The sequence below is a fragment of the Rhinopithecus bieti genome, unplaced genomic scaffold (genome assembly GCF_001698545.2).
Source record: "Rhinopithecus bieti isolate Rb0 unplaced genomic scaffold, ASM169854v2 scaffold_31514, whole genome shotgun sequence".
Classification (NCBI taxonomy): Eukaryota; Metazoa; Chordata; class Mammalia; order Primates; family Cercopithecidae; genus Rhinopithecus; species Rhinopithecus bieti.
In genome coordinates, this window is record NW_016813496.1 from 351,985 (window position 1) to 371,487 (window position 19,503).

Consider the following 19,503-nt stretch of genomic DNA (forward strand, 5'->3'; position numbering starts at 1 on the left):
AGTTTGAGGTGTTGTCAAAAGCACTGCCACATCTTTCTTGTTTGTAGAATTTCTTTCCAGTATAAATTATCTTATGTCTGTTAAGAACTGAAAGCTTGTTAAAGGCTTTGCCATGTTTTTCACCCTCATAGGGTTTCTGTACAGTATGAATTTTTTTAATGCTTAGTAAGAGTTTGAGGACTGGTTAAAGGCTTTGCCACATTCTTCACATTTGTAGAGTTTCTCTCCAGTATGAATTATTTTCTTTAATAAGATTCAAGGACTGGTTGAAAGCATTGCCATATTCTTCACAGTTATGAGGTTTCTTTCCAGGATGAATTTTCCTTTTTTTTTTTTTTTTTGAGACAGAGTCTTGCCTTGTGGCCCAGGCTGGAGTAGAATGGCACGATCTCGGCTCACTGCAACCTGTGCCTCCTAGCTTCAAGTGATTCTCCTGCTTCTGCCTCCTGAGTAGCTGGGATTACAGGTGCCCGCCACCACACCCAGCAAATTTTTGTATTTTTAGTAGAGACAGGGTTTCACCATGTGCCAGGCTGGTCTTGAACTCCTGACCTTGCAATCTGCTCGCCTCGTCTTCTCAATGTGCTGGGATTACAGGCGTGAGCCACCACGTCCTGTTCAATTTTCTTATGTTTAGTAAGAGTTGAGGACTGGTTAAAGGTTTTACCACATTCTCCACGTTTGTAAGATTTCTTTCCAATATGAATTATGTTATGTTTAGTAAGGTTTGAGGATCGGCTAAAAGCTTTGCCACATTCTTCACATTTGTAGGGTTTCTCTCCAGTGTGAATTCTCTTATGTGTTGTAAGGTTTGAGGATCGGTTAAAAGCTTTGCCACATTCTTCACATTTGTAGGGTTTCTCTCCAGTATGAATTATCTTATGTTTACTAAGGTTTGAGGATTGGTTAAAAGCTTTACCACATTCTTCACATTTGTAGGGCTTCTCTCCAGTATGAATTATCTTATGTGTAGTAAGGTGTGAGGAATGGCAGAACGCTTTGCCACATTCTTCACATCTATAGGGTTTCTCTCCACTATGAATCATCTTATGTGTAGTAAGGGTTGAAGAGTGCTTAAAAGCTTTGCCACATTCTTCACATTTGTAGGGTTTCTCTCCAGTATGAATTCTCTTGTGTCTAGTAAGGGTTGAGAACCACGTAAAGACTTTGTCACATTCTTCACATTGGTAAGAATTCTCTCTAATATGAATTCTTTTATGTTGACTTAGGTGTAAAAGCATGCAAAATGATTTGTCACATTTTTTACATTTGAAAGGTTTCTTTCCAGTATGTCTTGTCTTATGTCTATTTGAATTTAAATTTTCATGAAAGACTTTCACATATTTATCACATTGAAATATTTTGCTCTGAGTAGTTGTCAAACACTGGGTTAGTTCATTATAACCTTCTTTGTGCACCTTACACTCATCCACACTTGCGGAGCCTTTTCTTAACTGTAAATTCTCATGTTCACATTTTCTGTACCTTCTCAGTATCACTTGTTGAAAAGAATCTTTTGTGTCTTGCTCTGGCCAAAGGTCTTTGGTAAAATAAGAACACATAGCTGAAATAAACAAAAACAACAAATTATTCAATTTACTAGACTCTGATAAACATACTTTACAAATCTAACCTATATTATACAAACTACATAAGCAAGATGCCATAATAAAATACCACAGGCCCTAAATCCTTCATAGACATATAAATATAATAAAAACATACTGACTAAAATGCATGAGGAAAACTTATAAATAACTGTGTAAATTTCCCCAGGTGAGTACACAGGAATGCAAAGACACAGAAGAAAAAGAAAAGTCTGTTACATTTACCCAACACAGTTCTTCCTACTCCCCAATATAACATAGTGCCTTTCCACGTAAATTGCTAACTTTTGGTTTATTTATTTATTTATTTATTTATTTATTTTTTGAGACGGAGTCTCGCTCTGTGGCCCATGCTGGAGTGCAGTGGCCGGATCTCAGCTCACTGCAAGCTCTGCCTCCCGGGTTCACGCCATTCTCCTGCCTCAGCCTCCCGAGTAGCTGGGACTACAGGCACCCGCCACCTCGCCCGGCTAGTTTTTTGTATTTTTTGGTACAGACGGGGTTTCACCGTGTTAGCCAGGATGGTCTCGATCTCCTGACCTCGTGATCCCCCCGTCTCAGCCTCCCAAAGTGCTGGGATTACAGGCTTGAGCCACCGCGCCCGGCCTGGTTTATTTTTAATAAACAAATACAATACTGGCACATACATCTACACTACTTGCTCCTTGGGGCCTTTCCAGAAACTGGTCTCTCATAACATAAAGTGCTGAAAAAAATGGTGGTATATTTTAGAATTACAGTTTGGGTCTGCTGAGACCAACAGTAAATGTTACAGCAGCAGAGAGACTGCAGTACAACAGACAGAAAACAGATATAGCAAATGGTTACTGATGAAGATGAAGCAGAAATAAACTCCTTTAACTAAAATGTAAACACAAAATTTTAGACAAGATACATTCTAAGAACATGTTTGAGAATCTCCCAGGATCTCTAACCGAGATAACTGTTTTCAGACTATGCCAGGAGAAAGCTACATGATAAAAATTGTGTCAGGTAGCTTTAATGCCCAAATTTTAATCAAAGATTACAAAGAGTACAAAATAGGGCAAAATGGTTCTATCAACAATACCAAATTGTCAGAAAGAAACAAAAAAAGTATATATTAATTTTAGAAATTAAAAATAAATTGAATACTCAATGAGTAAATTAGGAATACAGAGAACTATAGAAAATCAGAAAAAACTGAGGATAAGAAAAAAATATTCAAAATATCCAAAAAAACAAATTGCAAAAGGTAAAATATATCAAAAGAAAATATAACTCAAAAATTCTGAAAGAAAAAATGTCAAAATGAAGAAGCTCAACAAACAATTAGGATACACACAAAGATATTTATAACAAACACATATATAAGCACGATTTCAAAAGCCACAGACAAGAAGAGAATGGAGCTGCAAGATAAAAATGCTGTGTCATTTACAAGCATAGTCTTATAATATAGTCAGTGAACTGTCAACAAAACCTTTGCAGGCCGGAAGGAAACTGTGTGATATAGTCAAAGTCCTAAAAAAAAATAGCTATCAAGTCAGAATAATAACAGTCCTGCCAAATAAAAGAAAAAAACTTTCAAAACAACCAAATTCTGAAAAAATACATTGGCACTTCATATGCCCTAAACATAAAAGATGCTGAAAGCAGTTGCTTCTACTGAAAATAATATGATTAAACAAAATAATTTTATAAATAATTATATCATATAAAATACATTATTTTCTGGGGAAAAAATGCACATACACAAAAATGGAATTTCTTAGCATTATAATAATATGGCACAAAACATTTTATTTATTCTCTAAAATTTGAAAGGTAGAAGAATAGAAATAATTATAAACATTTGTTAATGAATATACAACAAAATATATGATTAGCAACATAAATGACAAATTTGAGGGCAGATATAATGAGAAAAAATTTATGAATCCAGCTGAAGTTCATTTTTTACCAGATTAAAATACACTGTTGTAGCTTTTAGAGGTTTTATATAATTCCCAATATACCATCAAGAATATATCTGCATAGATACATAAAACAAAATAAGAAAGAAGTAAAAGTATATCAAGATAAGTATAAAAAAGACACAAAGAAAAAGAGAAAATGAGGAACAAAGATACAAGAATCAAATAAAACAATAAAATAACATTACTAAGTCTTCAAAAGCAGAGAAAAATTAAATTCTTTTCAGAGAAGCAAATGCTGAAGGAATACATGACCACCAGGCCTGCCTTACTAGATACAGCTATGAAAGAAGCAATAAATATGGGAAGAAAAAAACCATTACCAGCCACTGCAAAAACACAGTGAAGTACAAAGATGAACGATGCTATAAAACAACTACATCAATGACTCTGCAAAATAAGCAGCTAGCACCACTTGGATAGAATCGAAATCACACATAACAAGATTAGCTTTAAATCTAATAGGTTGAATGCCTCAATTGAAAGACACAGAAGGGCAAGTTGGATAGAGTCATGACCCATTTGTGTGCTGTATTCAAGAGACCCATTTCACATAAAAAGACAAGTGTAGGCTCAAAGTAAAGGAATGGAGGAAAATTGACAAAGCACATAAAAGCAGAAAAAAAAGCAGGGGTTGCAATCATAGTTCCTTTTTTATTTTTGAGGTGGTGCCTCACTCTGTTGCCCAGGTTGGAGTGCAGTGGTGCGATCTCAGCTTACTGCAAGTTCCGCCTCCTGGTTTCATACCATCTCCTGCCTCAGCCTCCTGAGTACCTGGGACTAGAGGTGCCCATCACCACTCTCAGGTAATTTTTTGTATTTTTAGTAGAGACAGGGTTTCACTGTGTTAGCCAGGATGGTCTCGATCTTCTGACCTCACGATCTGCCTGCCTTGGCCTCCCAAAGTGCTGGGATTACAGGCGTGAGCCACCACGCCCGGCCTGCAATCATAGTTTCTGACAAAATAAATTTTAAACCAACAAAGGTCAAAAAAGACAATGTGCATTACATAATGGTAAAAAGATGAATTCAAGGAGCACCTGGATTCATAAAACACATTCTTAGAGAACTATAAAGAGACTTAGACTTCCACATAATAATAGTGAGAGACTTTAATGCCCCTCTGTTAATATTAGACAGATCATTGAGACAGAAAAGTAACAAGCCTTGAACTCAGCCACAAACGACACAATGCACATTCTTCTAAGTTCCACATGGCACTTACTCTAAAATTGATCACATGGCTGGGCACGATGGCTCACCTCGTAATCCTAGCACTTTGGGAGGCCAAGGTGGGTGGATTGCCTGAGCTCAGGAGTTCAAGTACAGCCTGGGGAACATGGTGAAACCCCATCTCTACTAAAAATACAAAAAATTAGCCAGGCGTGGCAGCATGCGCCTGTAATCCCAGCTACTCAAGAGGCTGAGACAGGAGAATGGCTTGAACCCGGGAGGTGGAGGTTGCAGTGAGCTGAGATCGTGCTATCGCACTCCAGCCTGGACAACAGAGTAAGACTCTCAAGAAAAAAAAAAAAGAAAGAAAGAAAAGAAAAAAACTGATAACATAAGTGGAAGTGAAACACTTCTCAGCAAATGCAAAAGAACTGATATCATAACATTCTCTCAGACTGCAATGAAATCAAATTAAAACTAAAGAGTAAGAAATTCACCAGGCACGTGATGGCTCATACCTGTAATCCCAGCACTTTCTTTTTTTAAACGGAGTCTCGCTCTGTCACCAGGCTGGAGTGCGGTAGTGCAATCTTGGCTTGCTGCAATCTCTGCCTCCTGGCTTCAAGTGATTCTCCTGCCTCAGCCACCCCAGTAGCTGAAACTACAGGCACGCATCACCACACCCGGCTAATTTTTTGTATTTTTAGTAGAGATGGGGTTTCATCATGTTGGCCAGGATGGTCTCAGTTAGAGGCCAAGGTGGGTGGATCACTAGAGGTCAGGATTTGAGACCAGCCTGGCAAACATGGTGAAACATACCATCTCTGCTAAAAATACAAAATATTAGCCAGGCGTGGTGGTGGGTGCCTGTAATCCCAGCTACTCAGGAGGCTGAGGCAGGAGACTCACTTGAACCTGGGTGGCGGAGGTTGCAGTGAGCCGAGATCGCGCCACTGCACTACAGCCTGGGTGACAAGAGAAGAACTCTGTCTCAAAAAAAAAAAAAAAAAAAAATCAGAAATCAAAAAATTATTTGAAACCAATGAGAATGAAGAGACAATGTACCAGAATCTCTGGCACACAGCTAAAGCAGTGTTGATGGGAAAATTTATAGCACTAAATACACAAATGAAAAAGCCAGAAAGACCTCAAATGGACACCCTAACATCACAACTAAAAGAACGAGAAAACCAAGAGCAAACAAACCTTAAAGCTAGCAGAAGACAAGAAATAACCAGATTCAGACTGGAAATGAAGGACATAGAGACACAAAAAACCCTTCAAAAAAAAAAAAAAATCAATGAATCCAGGAGATTTTTTTTGACAAAATTAATAAAATAGATGCTAGCTAGACTAATAAAGAAAATAGAGATGAATGAAATAGACAATAAAAAATGATAAAGGGGATATCACCAATGACCCCATAGAAATAAAAACAACCTTCAGAAAATACTATAAACACCTCTATGCACAAAAACTGGAAAACCTAGAAGAAATGGATAAATTCCTGGACACATCCATCCTTTCAAGTCTGAACAGGAAGAAATTGAATCCCTGAATAGACCAATAACAAGTTCTGAAATAGATGTGGTAACAAATAGTCAATAGCCTACCAACCATAAAAAGTCCAGGACCAGATGAATTTATAGCTGAATTCTACCAGAGGTACAAAGAGGATCTGGTACCATTTCTTCTGAAACTATTCCAAATGACAGAAAAGGAGGGGCCTCTCCTTAACTCATTCTATGAGACCAGCATCATGGCAGATATATAACAGAGAAACAGAAGAAAACAAACAAAAAAGCCTTCAAGCCAATATCCCTGATAAACATCAGTACAAAAATTCTCAATAAAATACTTGCAAACTGAATCCAGCAACACATCAAAAAGCTTATCCACCACAATCAAGTCAGCTTTATTCCCGGGATGCAAGGCTGGTTCAACATACAAAAATCGATAAACATAATTCATCACATAAACAGATTTAAAGACAAAAACCACATGATTATCTCAATAGATGCAGAAAAGGCCTTCGATCAAATTCAACATCCCTTCATGTTAAAAACTCTCAATAAACTAGGTATTCATGGAACATTCCTCAAAATAATATGAACTATCTATGACAAACCCACAGCCAATATATTAAAAGAGCAAAAACTGGAAGCATTCCCCTTGAAAACTAGCACTAGACAAGGATGCCCTCTCACCACTCCTATTTAACATAGTATTGGAAGTTTCTGGCCAGGGAAATCAGGCAAGAGAAATAAATAAGCGGTATTCAAACAGGAAGTCAAACTTTCTGTCTGCAGAAGCTTGCAGATGACATGTTTGCAGATGACATGATCCTGGATCTAGAAAGCCCCATTCTCTCTTCCCAAAATCTTCTTCACCTAATAAGCAACTTCAGCAAAGCCTCAGGATACAAAATCAATGTGCAAAAATCACAAGCATTCCAATACACCAACAAAAGCAGAGAGCCAAATCATGAATAAACTCCCATTCACAATTGCTACGAAGAGAATAAAGTACCAAGGAATACAGCTAACAAGGGAAGTGATATACCTCTTCAAGGAGAACTACAAAGCACTGCACAAGAAAACCACAGAGGACACAAACAAATGAAAAAGACAGAAAGAATCAATATTGTAAAAATGGCCATACTGCTCGAAGTAATTTATAGATTCCATGCTATTCTGACTAAACTACCACTGACATTCTTCACAGAATTAGAAAAAAAAAACTATTTTAAAATTCATATGAAACCCCAAAAGACCCCTTATAGCCAAGAGAATCCTAAGCAAAAAGAACAAAGCTGGAGGCATCATGATATCCAACTTCAAACTACTCTACAAGGCTATAGTAACCAAAGTTGCCTGGTACTGGTATAAAAACAGACACACAGGCCGGGCGCGGTGGCTCACGCCTGTAATCCCAGCACTTTGGGAGGCCGAGGTGGGTGGATCACAAGGTCAGGAGATCAAGACCATCCTGGCTAATATGGTGAAACCCGTCTCTACTAAAGAAAATACAAAAAATTAGCCGGGCATGGTGGCGGGTGCCTGTAGTCCCAGCTACTCGGGAGGCTGAGGCAGGAGAATGGCGTGAACCCGGGAGGCGGAGCTTGCAGTGAGCCGAGATCACACCACTGCATGCCAGCCTGGGTGACAGAGCGAGACTCCGTCTCAAAAAACAAACTAACAATAAAAACAGACATGTAGACCAATGGAACAGAGTAGAGAACTCAGAAATAAGACTGCATATCTACAACCATCTAATCTTTGAAAAACCTGACAAAAACAAGCAATGAGAAAAGGATTCCCTTTTAATAAATGGTGCTGGGAGAACTAGCCAGCCATAGGCAGAAAATTGCAACTGGACCCCCTTTCTTACACTTATACAAAAATTAACTCAAGATGAATTGAAGACTTAAATTTGAAACCCAACTACAAGAACCCTAAAATAAAATTTAGGTAGTATCATTCAGGACATAGGCATGGGCAAAGATTTCATGATGAAAGTGTCAAAAGCAGTTGCAACAAAAGCAAACATTGACAAATGGTATCAATTAAAGAGTTTCTGCACAGCAAAAGAAATTATCATCAAAGTGAACAGTCTACAGAATGGGAGAACATTTTTGCAATCTCTCCATCTGACAAAGGTTAATATCCAGAGTCTACAAAGAACTTAAAAAAATTTACAAGAATAAAACAAAGAACCTCATTAAAAAGTGAGCAAAGAACAAGAAACACTTCTCAAAAGAAGACATTTATGTGGCCAACAAACATGAAAAAAACCTCAACATCAGTGATCATTAAAGAAATGCAAATCAAAACTACGGTGAGATACCATTTCACGCCAGTCAGAATGGTGATTACTAAAAAGTCAAGAAACAACAGATGTTGGTGAGGCCATGGAAAAATAGAAATGCTTTTACACTTTCGGTGGGAATGTAAATTAGTTCAGCCATTGTGAAAGCCAGTATGGCAATTCCTCAAAGACCCGGAACCAGATATACTATTGGATCCAACAATTCCATTATACTGAGTATATACCAAAGGAATATAAATCATTCTATTATAAAGATACATGGATGTGTAACTTCATTGCAGCACAATTCACAATAGCAAAGACATGGCATCAACCCAAATGCCCATCTGTAACAGACTGGATAAAGAAGATGTGGTACATATGCACCATAGACTACTATGCAGTCATAAAAAGGAACAAGATCATGTACTTTGCAAAGACAGAGATGGAGCTGGAAGCCATTATTTTCAGCAAACTGACACATGAACAGAAAACCAAACACCACATGTTCTCACTTATAAGTGGAAGCTGAACAATAAGAATACATGGACACATGGAGGGAAACAACACACACTGGGGTCTGTTGCAGGGATGGGAGAGCATCAGGATAAATAGCTAATGTAGGCAGGGCTTATCATTGAGGTGAGGGGCTAATAGGTGCAGCAAACCCATACGGCACACGTTTACTTATGTAACAAACCTGCACATCCGGCACATGTATCCTGAGATAAAATTACATTAAATTTTATTTTATTTTTTTTGAGACGGAGTCTCGCTCTGTCACCCAGACTAGAGTGCAGTGGCGCGATCTCGGCTCACTGCAAGCTCTGCCTCCTGGGTTCATGCCATTCTCCTGCCTCAGCCTCCCGAGTAGCTAGGACTACAGGCGCCCGCTACCACGCCTGGCTAATTTTTTGTATTTTTTAGTGGAGACGGGGTTTCACCGTGTTAGCCAGGATGGTCTCAATCTCCTGACCCTGTGATCTGCCCATCTCGGCCTCCCAAAGTGCTGGAATTACAGGCGTGAGCCACCTCGCCCGGCCCATTAAATTAAATTTTAAAAAATGAAACTGGTAATAGTAACTTTATATCTTTAAGCAGTCATTTTAAATATAAATTAATTAAACTACTTATTTAAAAATATAATCTCAGAACTTTTGGAGGCTGAGGAATCTGATCACTTTAACTCAGGAGTTTGAGATCAACCTAGACAACAGGGCAAAAAACTGTCTCTACAGAAAAAGGTACAAAAAACTATCTGGGCTAGGGATGGCAAATATTTGCAACCCAGCTACTCAAGAAGCTGAAATGAGATCATCTGAGTTTGGGAGGTTAAGGCTGCAGTGAGTCGTAATCATGCCACTGCAAACCAGCCTGGTTGACAGAGTGAGACTTTATCTCAAAAATAAATAAATTTATAAAAAGAAAAAAATAAGATGGCTTAGTGGCTTAACTTAAAAAGCATACAATTTGCTGTCTATAAGAGACTCGATTTAGCATTGAGTCAAATAGGTTGAAAGTAACAGAATGGAAAAAGTCTGTATTCCATGCAAGTAGTAACCACAATTGGGTGAGGTGGTAATTATTATATTGGATACAATATGTTTTAAGTAAAGTACTAGCATAGGACAAACACGATATTATATAATGGTCAAATGGGTCAATTTACCAGGAATCTATAACTATCATATCTATTTATATGTATATGTATATGTATATTTAACATGAGGGTTCCAAAATATATAAAGCAAATTTTGGCAAAGGTGAAGCAAGAAATACATAGCAACAAAATTGTAGAGATCAAGACGTCATTTGCAATAATAAACAGAAAATTCAGATAAAAGATCAATAAGAAAACAGAAAACAGACATTATAGACTGTTGTTAGCTATTTTGCATAAAGAGGAATACCTGAGTGTATAACTTATAAAGAAAGAAGGTTTATTTAGCTCATAGCTCAGCAGACCATACAAAAAGGGTGTTGCTTGAGCTCAGAGGTTCAAAACTAGCATGGATAACATAGGAAAACCCTGTCTCTAAAAAAAAATAAAATAAAATAAAAGACACTCTCCAACATACTTTTGTTCAATGGTCAATAAAATTAATTTTGTTAAGATGTCAATACAAACTACAGTGGTAAACAAATTCAATATAAGCTCTTTAAAAATTCCAGTAGTACAGTTTCATTACAGAAATCTCATGTATGGCAAGGCACGGTGGCTTACACCTATAATTCCAGCATTTTGGGAGGCTGAAGTGGGCAGATCACCTGAGGTCGGGAGTTCGAGACCAGCCTGACCAACACGGAGAAACCCAGTCTCTACTAAACATACAAAATTAGCCAGGCGTGGTGGCACATGCCTGTAATCCCAGCTACTCGGGAGGCTGAGGCAGGAGAATTGCTTGAACCCGGGAGGCAGAGGTTGCAGTGAGCCGAGACAGCACCATTACACTCCAGCCTGGGCAAGAAGAGCGAAACTCCGTCTCAAAAAAAAAAAAGAAATCTTGTCTAAAATTTAAAAATTTGATTATGAACTACAACCAGCCAAACATCCAGGAAAAAGAACAAAGCGGCATTATACTTCCAAATTTTAAAACATATTAAAAGCTAAAATAGGCCAGGTGTGGTGGCTCATGCCTGTAAGCCCAGCACTTTGGGAGGCTGAGGTGGGTGGATCATGAGGTCAGGAGATCAAGACCATCCTGGCCAACGTGGTGAAATCCCGTCTCTACTAAGAATACAAAAATTAGCTGGGCGTGGCAGTGCATGTCTGTAATCCCAGCCACTTAGGAGCCTGAGGCAGGATAAGCACTTGAACCCAGGAGGCAGAGATGCAGTTAGCTGGGATCACACCACTGCACTCCAGCCTGGTAACAGAGCTAGACTCCGTCTCAAAAAAAAAAAATAACTAAAATAACAAAAACAGTATGGTACTGACACAAAGGCAGATAAACAGATGAAAAAAATAGTGGAGAGCCCAGAAATGAAGCCTTCTGTATATGATTACATGATCTTCCACAAAGTTGCCATGAGCACACAACAGAGAAGAGATAATCTTTTCAAAAAATAATGCCATAAACTGGGTAACACTGATAAAATAAAGTTGAATCATTTCCTTGAACCATATATAAAAAATATTTGTTGGTTTTTTTTTTTTTTTTTGAGACCGAGTCTTGCTCTGTCACCCAGGCTGGAGTGCAATGGCGTGATCTCGACTCATTGCAACCTCCGCCTCCCAGGTTCAAGTGATTCTCCTGACTCAGCCTCCTGAGTAGCTAGGATTACAGGCGCCCACCACCATGCCCAGCTAATTTTTGCATTTTCAGTAGACATAGGGTCTTACCATGTTGGTCAGACTGGTCTCGAACTCCTGACCTCATGATCTGCCCGCCTCGGCCTCCCAAAGTGCTGGGATTACAAATATGAGCCACCGTGCCCGGCCTTATTTGATTTGATTGATTGATTGACTGATTTTTTGAGCAATGGAGTCTCACTCTATTGCCCAGGCTGAAGTGCAGTGACGTGATCTCGGCTCACTGAAATCTCCACCTCCCAGATTCAAGTGGTTCTCCTGTCTCAGCTTCCCAAGTAGGTGGAACTACAGGCACGTGCCACCACGTCCAGCTAAGTTTTGTATTTTTTAGTAGAGAGGGGGTTTCACTGTATATTGGCCACGCTGGTCTCGACCTCCTGACCCTCATGTAACCCACCCACCATGGCCTCCCAACAAGCTAGGATTACAGGCGTGTGCCACCGCACCCAGCCTATATATATATATATATATTTTTTTTTTGAGTAGGAGTCTCATTCTGTCACCAAGGCTGGAGTGCAGGGGCACGATCTCAGCTCATTGCGACTTCCAACTTCCGGGTTCAAACAATTCTCATGCCTCAGCCTCCCGAGTAGCTGGGACTACAGGTGTGCACTAGAACGCTGGGCTAATATTTCTATTTTTAGTAGAGATGGGATTTCCCCATATTGGCCAGGCTGGTCTCCAACTCCTGACCTCAAGTGATTCACCCGCCTCAGTCTCCCAAAGTGCTGGGATTATAGGCGTGAGCCACTGTGCCTGGCCAAAAAGTATTTCAAATAAAATGCTTAGACATAAAAGAAAAAATGAAAACTAGCCAATCTCTCAGGAAAAAAAACTTGACGTGGGTCTTGGCATCATTTCCTAAGATATGACATTAAATGCATATGCAACAAAGAAAAGAACAGAAATATTTAACTACACTATACTTCAGAATTTCTGCACATTAAAAAAAAATTCAATAGACTGAAAATGTCTTCTAGGAAATGGGTGAAAATATATGGAAATCACAAGTGATAGTTAATATTCAAAATATATGAACTCTTAAAACTGAACAATAAAGTTGAATAACTTTATTTAGAAATGAAAAAGTAAGGCCGGGCATGGTAGCTCACTCAGGTAATGCCAGCACTTTGAAAGGCCGAGGTGGGTGGATCACGAGGTCAGGAGTTCGAGACCAGCCTGACCAAGATGGTGAAACCCTCTCTCTACTAAAAATACAAAAATCAGCCAGGCGAGGTGGTAGGCACCTATAATCCCAGCTACACGGGAGGCTGAGGCAAGCTGAGGCAGGCTGAGGCCGGAGAATCGCTTAAACCCAAGAGGCAGAGTTTGCAGTGAGCCGAGATTACGCCACTGCACTCCAGTCTGGGCGACAGAGTAAGACTTTGTCTCAAAAAAAAGAAAAAAAAAGAAATGAAAAAACAATTTTCATCAAAAAATATACCCAAATGGGAAAAAAAAAATTTGAAAAGAAAAGCAAAATTAATGATTTGCAGAGAAACACATAAAAATAAAAATGAGGCCAGGTGCTTGCCTCACGACTGTAATCCCAGCACTTTGGGAGACCAAGTCAGGTGGATCACCTGAGGTCAGGAGTTCAAGACCAGCCTGGCCAACATGGTGAAAACGCCGTTTCTACTAAAAATACAAAAATTAGCCAGGCATGATGGTGGACGCCTGTAATCTCAGCTACTCAGGAGGCTAAGGCAGGAGAATTGCTGGAATCCGGGAGGCGGAGGTTGCAGTGAGCCACTGTGCCACTGTACTCCAGCCTGGGTGACAACAGTGAGACTCCATCACAATCAATCAACCAATCAATCAATCAATAAAATGAAAAAACAAAATTGCCTCACACTCATTATAATGGCCACTCTACATTTTTTTAAAACACCAAATCTGTTGATGATGCAATGAAAATAAAACCTGTGTTGATTGTTGGTAGAAAACAAGGATGCAGCCATTATTTTAAAATGTTATAAATGCTTCTTAAATAATTAAAAATGGAATTATCATCAAATAGAGCAATCCCACTTATGAATATATTTCCAAAATATCCAACACAGGACCTGGGACATATTTGAACATCCATGTTTTATTGTATCCATAGTTCACAAAAGCCAAAAGGCAGAGCAACCCAAGGTGTCTCTTAATTTATAAACACATCAAAAATGTAACATATACATTCAATGAAATATTATCACAGAAATCAAAGATTATCAAATATTATAATTAAATCAAATATTATCAAAGAAATCTTGTCACATTTTAAGATAAACTTTGAAAATATTATGTCATGTGAAATAAGCCCATAACAAAATGATGAAAACTATATGATTACGGCCGGGCGCGGTGGCTCAAGCCTGTAATCCCAGCACTTTGGGAGGCCGAGACGGGCGGATCACGAGGTCAGGAGATCAAGACCATCCTGGCTAACACGGTGAAACCCCGTCTCTACTAAAAAATACAAAAAACTAGCCGGGCGAGGTGGCGGGCGCCTGTAGTCCCAGCTACTTAGGAGGCTGAGGCAGGAGAATGGCGTAAACCCGGGAGGCGGAGCTTGCAGTGAGCTGAGATCCAGCCACTGCACTCCAGCCTGGGCGACAGAGCGAGACTCCGTCTCAAAAAAAAAAAAAAAAAAAAAGAAAACTATATGATTCCACCATGTACATATCTTAAGTAGTCACACTTTAAACAGAAAGTGGAAGGGTGTTTGTCAAGGGCTGGGGAGAGGGTAAAATGGGTTCTTGTTACTTAAATGGATACTGAGTTTTAGTTTACAAGATGTAAAATTTCTACAAGTCTTTTGCATAAAAATGTGAATATATTTAACACGACTGAAATTTACAGCTTCTCTTTGAGACAGGGTCTTACTCTGTCACTCAAGCTGAAGTGCAGTGGCACAATTATGCCTCACTTCAGCCTCAAACTCCTAGAGTCAAGTAATCCTCCCCTCAATCTCCCAAACAGCTGGGACCACAGGTACACACCACCATGCCTGGATATTTTTTACAATTTTTGTAGAGAGGGAATCTCCAGATGCTGCCTAGGTTGGTCTCAAACTTTTTGGCTCAAATAATACTCCTGTCTTAGCCTCCCAAAATCCAGGGATTACAGATGTGAGCCACCACCATGTCTGGCCCTGAAATGCGCACTTAAATAGATTTAAGATGCTAAATTTTATGTTAAGTGTTTTTACTGTTTTTTCTTCTCTTTTTTTGAGATGAAATCTCGCTCTGTCACCCAGGCTGGAGTGCAGTGGCGTGATCTTGGCTCACTGCAACCTCTGCCTCCTGGGTTTAAGTGACTCTCCTGCCTCAGTCTCCTGTGTAGCTCGAATTACAGATGTAGGCCACCATGTCCAGCTAATTTTTGTATTTTTAGTAGAGAGAGGGTTTCACCATGTTGGCCAGGCTGGTCTGGAACTCCTGATCTCAAGTGATCTGCCCGCCTCGGCCTCCCAAAGTGCTAGGATGACAGGCGTGAGCCACTACGCCAGGCCTGTTATGTGCTTTTACAACAATTAATTTTTCCAAAGGAAAAATGGAAAAAATACTGAATTACAGATCTTCTCAAAAATTACCTTCAAATCACAAAAGAGTTTCTCTCACACAAAGGAAATACATATTCACCATTAGACACAGGGAGAAAATAAGACATAATGAAAATATTTCCATGTCTACTCACTTAGACAAGACAAAATAGCCACTGAAAATCAGCTAAGAAAATATATACAAGATAAGCCATAACCAATATTGGGGTCATATTTATAGATAAACACACACATATATAATCTGATTGTGACAGACATATGGCTCATTTATCTCTTAAACATCACATTGACTTAAAGTATACAAACAGAATTGCAGATTGGCTAAAATTATATAAGAAAAACTAAAAAACACAATAAGCTAATATTAAGAAACCTACACTGAAAAAACACTAATACGAAAACTGCACAACAGTAACAGACATGTTTACTCATAAAATCTGGTATGCAATATTAATATACCATTAAAAAAGAATTGTCTGAATAACTACAATATTTGACTGTGTACTCACGGAAGGCATGTATTTCGAATAATTGGCATGCACTATGTGGCAGTAAAATTTCACAGAATATGCAGTATAATTATAAATAGAATATACTAATGAGAAACTTAATAAATAAGCATGTAAAAACAGTGATAATTTTTATGTTTTAAATATATGCTATTCTTACACAAAATGAAACTGCTGTAATCCAATTTCAGAAGCAAAGAATAGCATTACACTGCTAAACTAAAACTTGTATTTTTCAAACTAGAGTTAGAGCCTCTGATATGTAAACAAATATTTAGAAGTAAATTATGTTATCATTTAGATATATGCTGAAGAAAGTGGGTGAAAATCCTGTAAATCCTTTTTACCTGCAGCAAACTTAAGTAACCATTCTAGTAATATGGAGTGCCTACCAATTATCTAATTTACTTCAGGCATAACATGTACATTCTAGCATATTGTCCTAAATTTGAAAAGGAAAGCAAAATTAATGATTTGCAGAGAAACGTATAAAAATAAAAAATGAGGCCAGGCACTCGCCTCCTGACTGTAATCCCAGCACTTTGGGAGGCCGAGTCAGGTAGATCACCTGAGGTCAGGAGTTCAAGACCAGCCTGGCCAACATGGTGAAATCTAAAATTACAGACAAGTTTGAAATGGAAAATAGAAAGTAAAAATGTATGGAAAGAGTAACATCAGTGACATGAAAAAACAAAAGGTGCTGGATTATCTTCACCACAGCAAAAAAAATTTTCAGTCATCCCTGACAAAAAATGCCTTTATGAGACAGTCAGGCATCAAGGCTCACGTCTGTAATGACTGCTACATGGTACATTGAGGTTGGAGAATTGCTGCAGGCCAGGATTTCAAGAGCAGCCTGGATGATAAACAAGATCCCATCTCCAAAGCAAATGCCTTTAGAAGAGCTTTGAGACCCAGGGAGAGAGATGTGACAGTCTGCTAAAGCCCAAGATTGAGGATTGTTTTTTTTTTCAGAGGACAGGCACTTATTCACGTGGGAAACTACGGGACCCCTGGTATTGGCTACAGACCAAGAAATGGCCCACCCAACTTGGTCCAACAGAGAATTCTGAAGTTACTCTGTAACCATCCCAAACTCCTCCCAGTTACAGTCTAAGAGAGGTCCCACCCTTCCAGAGACCTGGAGGAAGACACCCATTTGCAGCCATGCAGACAGGTCTACAGACCTTGGTTTTTACTGTGGTCCCTGAAGCAGTTCAGTGACTCAGTTCCAGCTCTCTCAGCCACAGTGCATGACCAGTTTTGCCTAAATAGAAATCTACACAGTGACCTGGGGAAATCCTCTCTGGTACTCAGTGAAAGGCAAACCCATTCACATCCTGATATAAGGGCTATTATGTATGAAGCCGACTGCAGAAACTGCCCTAGTGTCTGCCCTACAGATCAAAGTCTTAAAGAACATTCAATCTGTCCAGAAATAAAACGGAAATTACAACTACTCAAGCCCTTTGTAACAAACCGTCTAAAGGTGGATGCTAGCGCAGACCAAGCAGTCTTATGACTGAGCTACAACCCCTCTTCACTACAAACGGAGAGGGCATAACATCAACCTAGGGACACAACAGAAAAAGGTCTTTACCTCCTGAAACCTGTTTACAAAACCTAAGGAGTTGTTTGCTCCTGCAAATTCACAGATACCAATATAAAACAATGTGCCCATTGTCAATGTTCCTACTTTAATGTAGCACTGAAAGTGTGTGGCACAAAAATTAGTCAAAAACATTTTGAAAAGCCATTAGAATTGAAGAGAATAAGTAAAAAGTTGCATTTTGTGGATCGTGTGATCTTATTATATTAAAAAAACATAAACAGTACATTAAAATTAGTGTAAAAAGCCAGGCGTGGTGGCTCACACCTGTAATCCCAGCACTTTTGGGGGCTGAGGCAGGCAAATCATGAGGTCTGCAGTTCAAGAACAGCCTGGCCAACGTAGTGAAACCCTGTCTCTAGTAAAACTACAAAACAAAACAAAACAAAATAGCCAGGCACGGCAGCAGGCACCTGTAGTCCCAGCTACTTGGGAGGCTGAGGGAGGAGAATCATTTGAACCCAGGAGGTGGAGGTTGCAGTGAGCCGAGACTGCGTCATTGCACTCCAGCCTGGGTGACACAGTGAGATTCTGTCTTGAACAACAACAAAAAATTGTCTAAACTAATAAATACAGTCAGTAAATTAGCAAAATATAAAATTAACATAAAAGTTATGGTGCCATACACTTAAACTATCTGATAGAGAAAGAAAACAATCCTATTTATAATAGTATTAAAATAATAAATTTCTCAAAACCAATTTAACCAAGAAGGTAAAAAAAATTTTTTTTTAAATCATACTTTTTTTTTTTTTTGAGACGGAGTCTCGCTCTGTCACCCAGGCTGGAGTGCAGTGGTGCGATCTCAGCTCACTGCAAGCTCTGCCTCCTGGGTTCACACCGTTATCCTGCCTCAGCCTCCCGAGTAGCTGGGACTACAGGCGCCCGCCACGGTACCCAGCTAATTTTTTTGTATTTTTAGTAGAGACAGGGTTTCACCATGGTCTCAATCTCCTGACCTCGTGATCTGCCCGCCTTGGCCTCCCAAAGTGCTGGAATTACAGGCGTGAGCCACCACACCCAGCCTTTTATTATATTTTAAGTTCTAGGGTACAAGTGCACAACATGCAGGTTTGTTACATATGTATACATGTGCCATGTTGGTGTGCTGCAACTGTTAACTTGTCATTTACATTAGGTATATCTCCTAATGCTATCCCTCCTCCCTCCCCCACCCCATGACATGCCCAGGTGTGTGATGTTCCCCACGCTGTGACCAAGTGTTCTTATTGTTCAATCCCACCTATAGGTGAGAACATGCAGTGTTTGGTTTTCTTTCCTTGTGATAGTTTGCTCAGAATGATGGTTTGCAGCTTCATCCATGTCTCTACAAAGGACATGATTTTTTATGGCTGCATAGTATTCCATGCTGTATATGTGCCACATTTTCTTAACCCAGCCTATCATTGATGGACATTTTGGGTTGGTTCCAAGTCTTTGCTATTGTGAATAGTGCTGCAATAAACATACGTGTGCATGTGTCTTTATAGCAGCATGATTTATAATCCTTTGGGTATATGCCCAGTAATGGGATGGCTGGGTCAAATGGTATTTCTAGTTCTAGATCCTCGAGGAATCGTCACACTATCTTCCACAATGGTTGAACTAGTTTACAGTCCCACCAACAGTGTAAAAGTGTTCCTATTTCTCCACATCCTCTCCAGCACCTGTTGCTTCCTGACTTTTTAATGATCACTATTCTAAATGGTGTGACATGGTATCTCGTTGTGGTTTTGGTTTGCATTTCTCTGATGGCCACTGATGATGAGCATCTTTTCACGTGTCCATTGGCTGCACAAACGTCTTCTTTTGAGAAGTGTCTGTTCATATCCTTTGCCCACTTCTTGATGGGGTTGATTTTTTTCTTGTAAATCTTTTTAAGTTCTTTGTAGATTCTGGATATTAGCCCTTTGTCAAATGGGGAGAGTGCAAAAATTTTCTCCCATTCTGTAGGTTGCCTGTTCACTCTGATGATAGTTT

At 39.2% G+C, this 19,503-nt stretch overlaps 1 protein-coding gene across 1 annotated transcript in view; it reads right to left on the minus strand.

Moving 5' to 3' along the window:
• Positions 1-501: 501 nt before the first annotated feature.
• LOC108512965 (zinc finger protein 430-like) overlaps positions 502-19,503 on the minus strand; it is a 100,831-nt gene continuing 81,829 nt past the window's right edge. Inside the window, 3 exon segments of the mRNA XM_017848534.1 lie at positions 502-523; positions 525-604; positions 606-1,367. Of these exon segments, the coding sequence (XP_017704023.1) occupies positions 502-523; positions 525-604; positions 606-1,367 (864 nt within the window).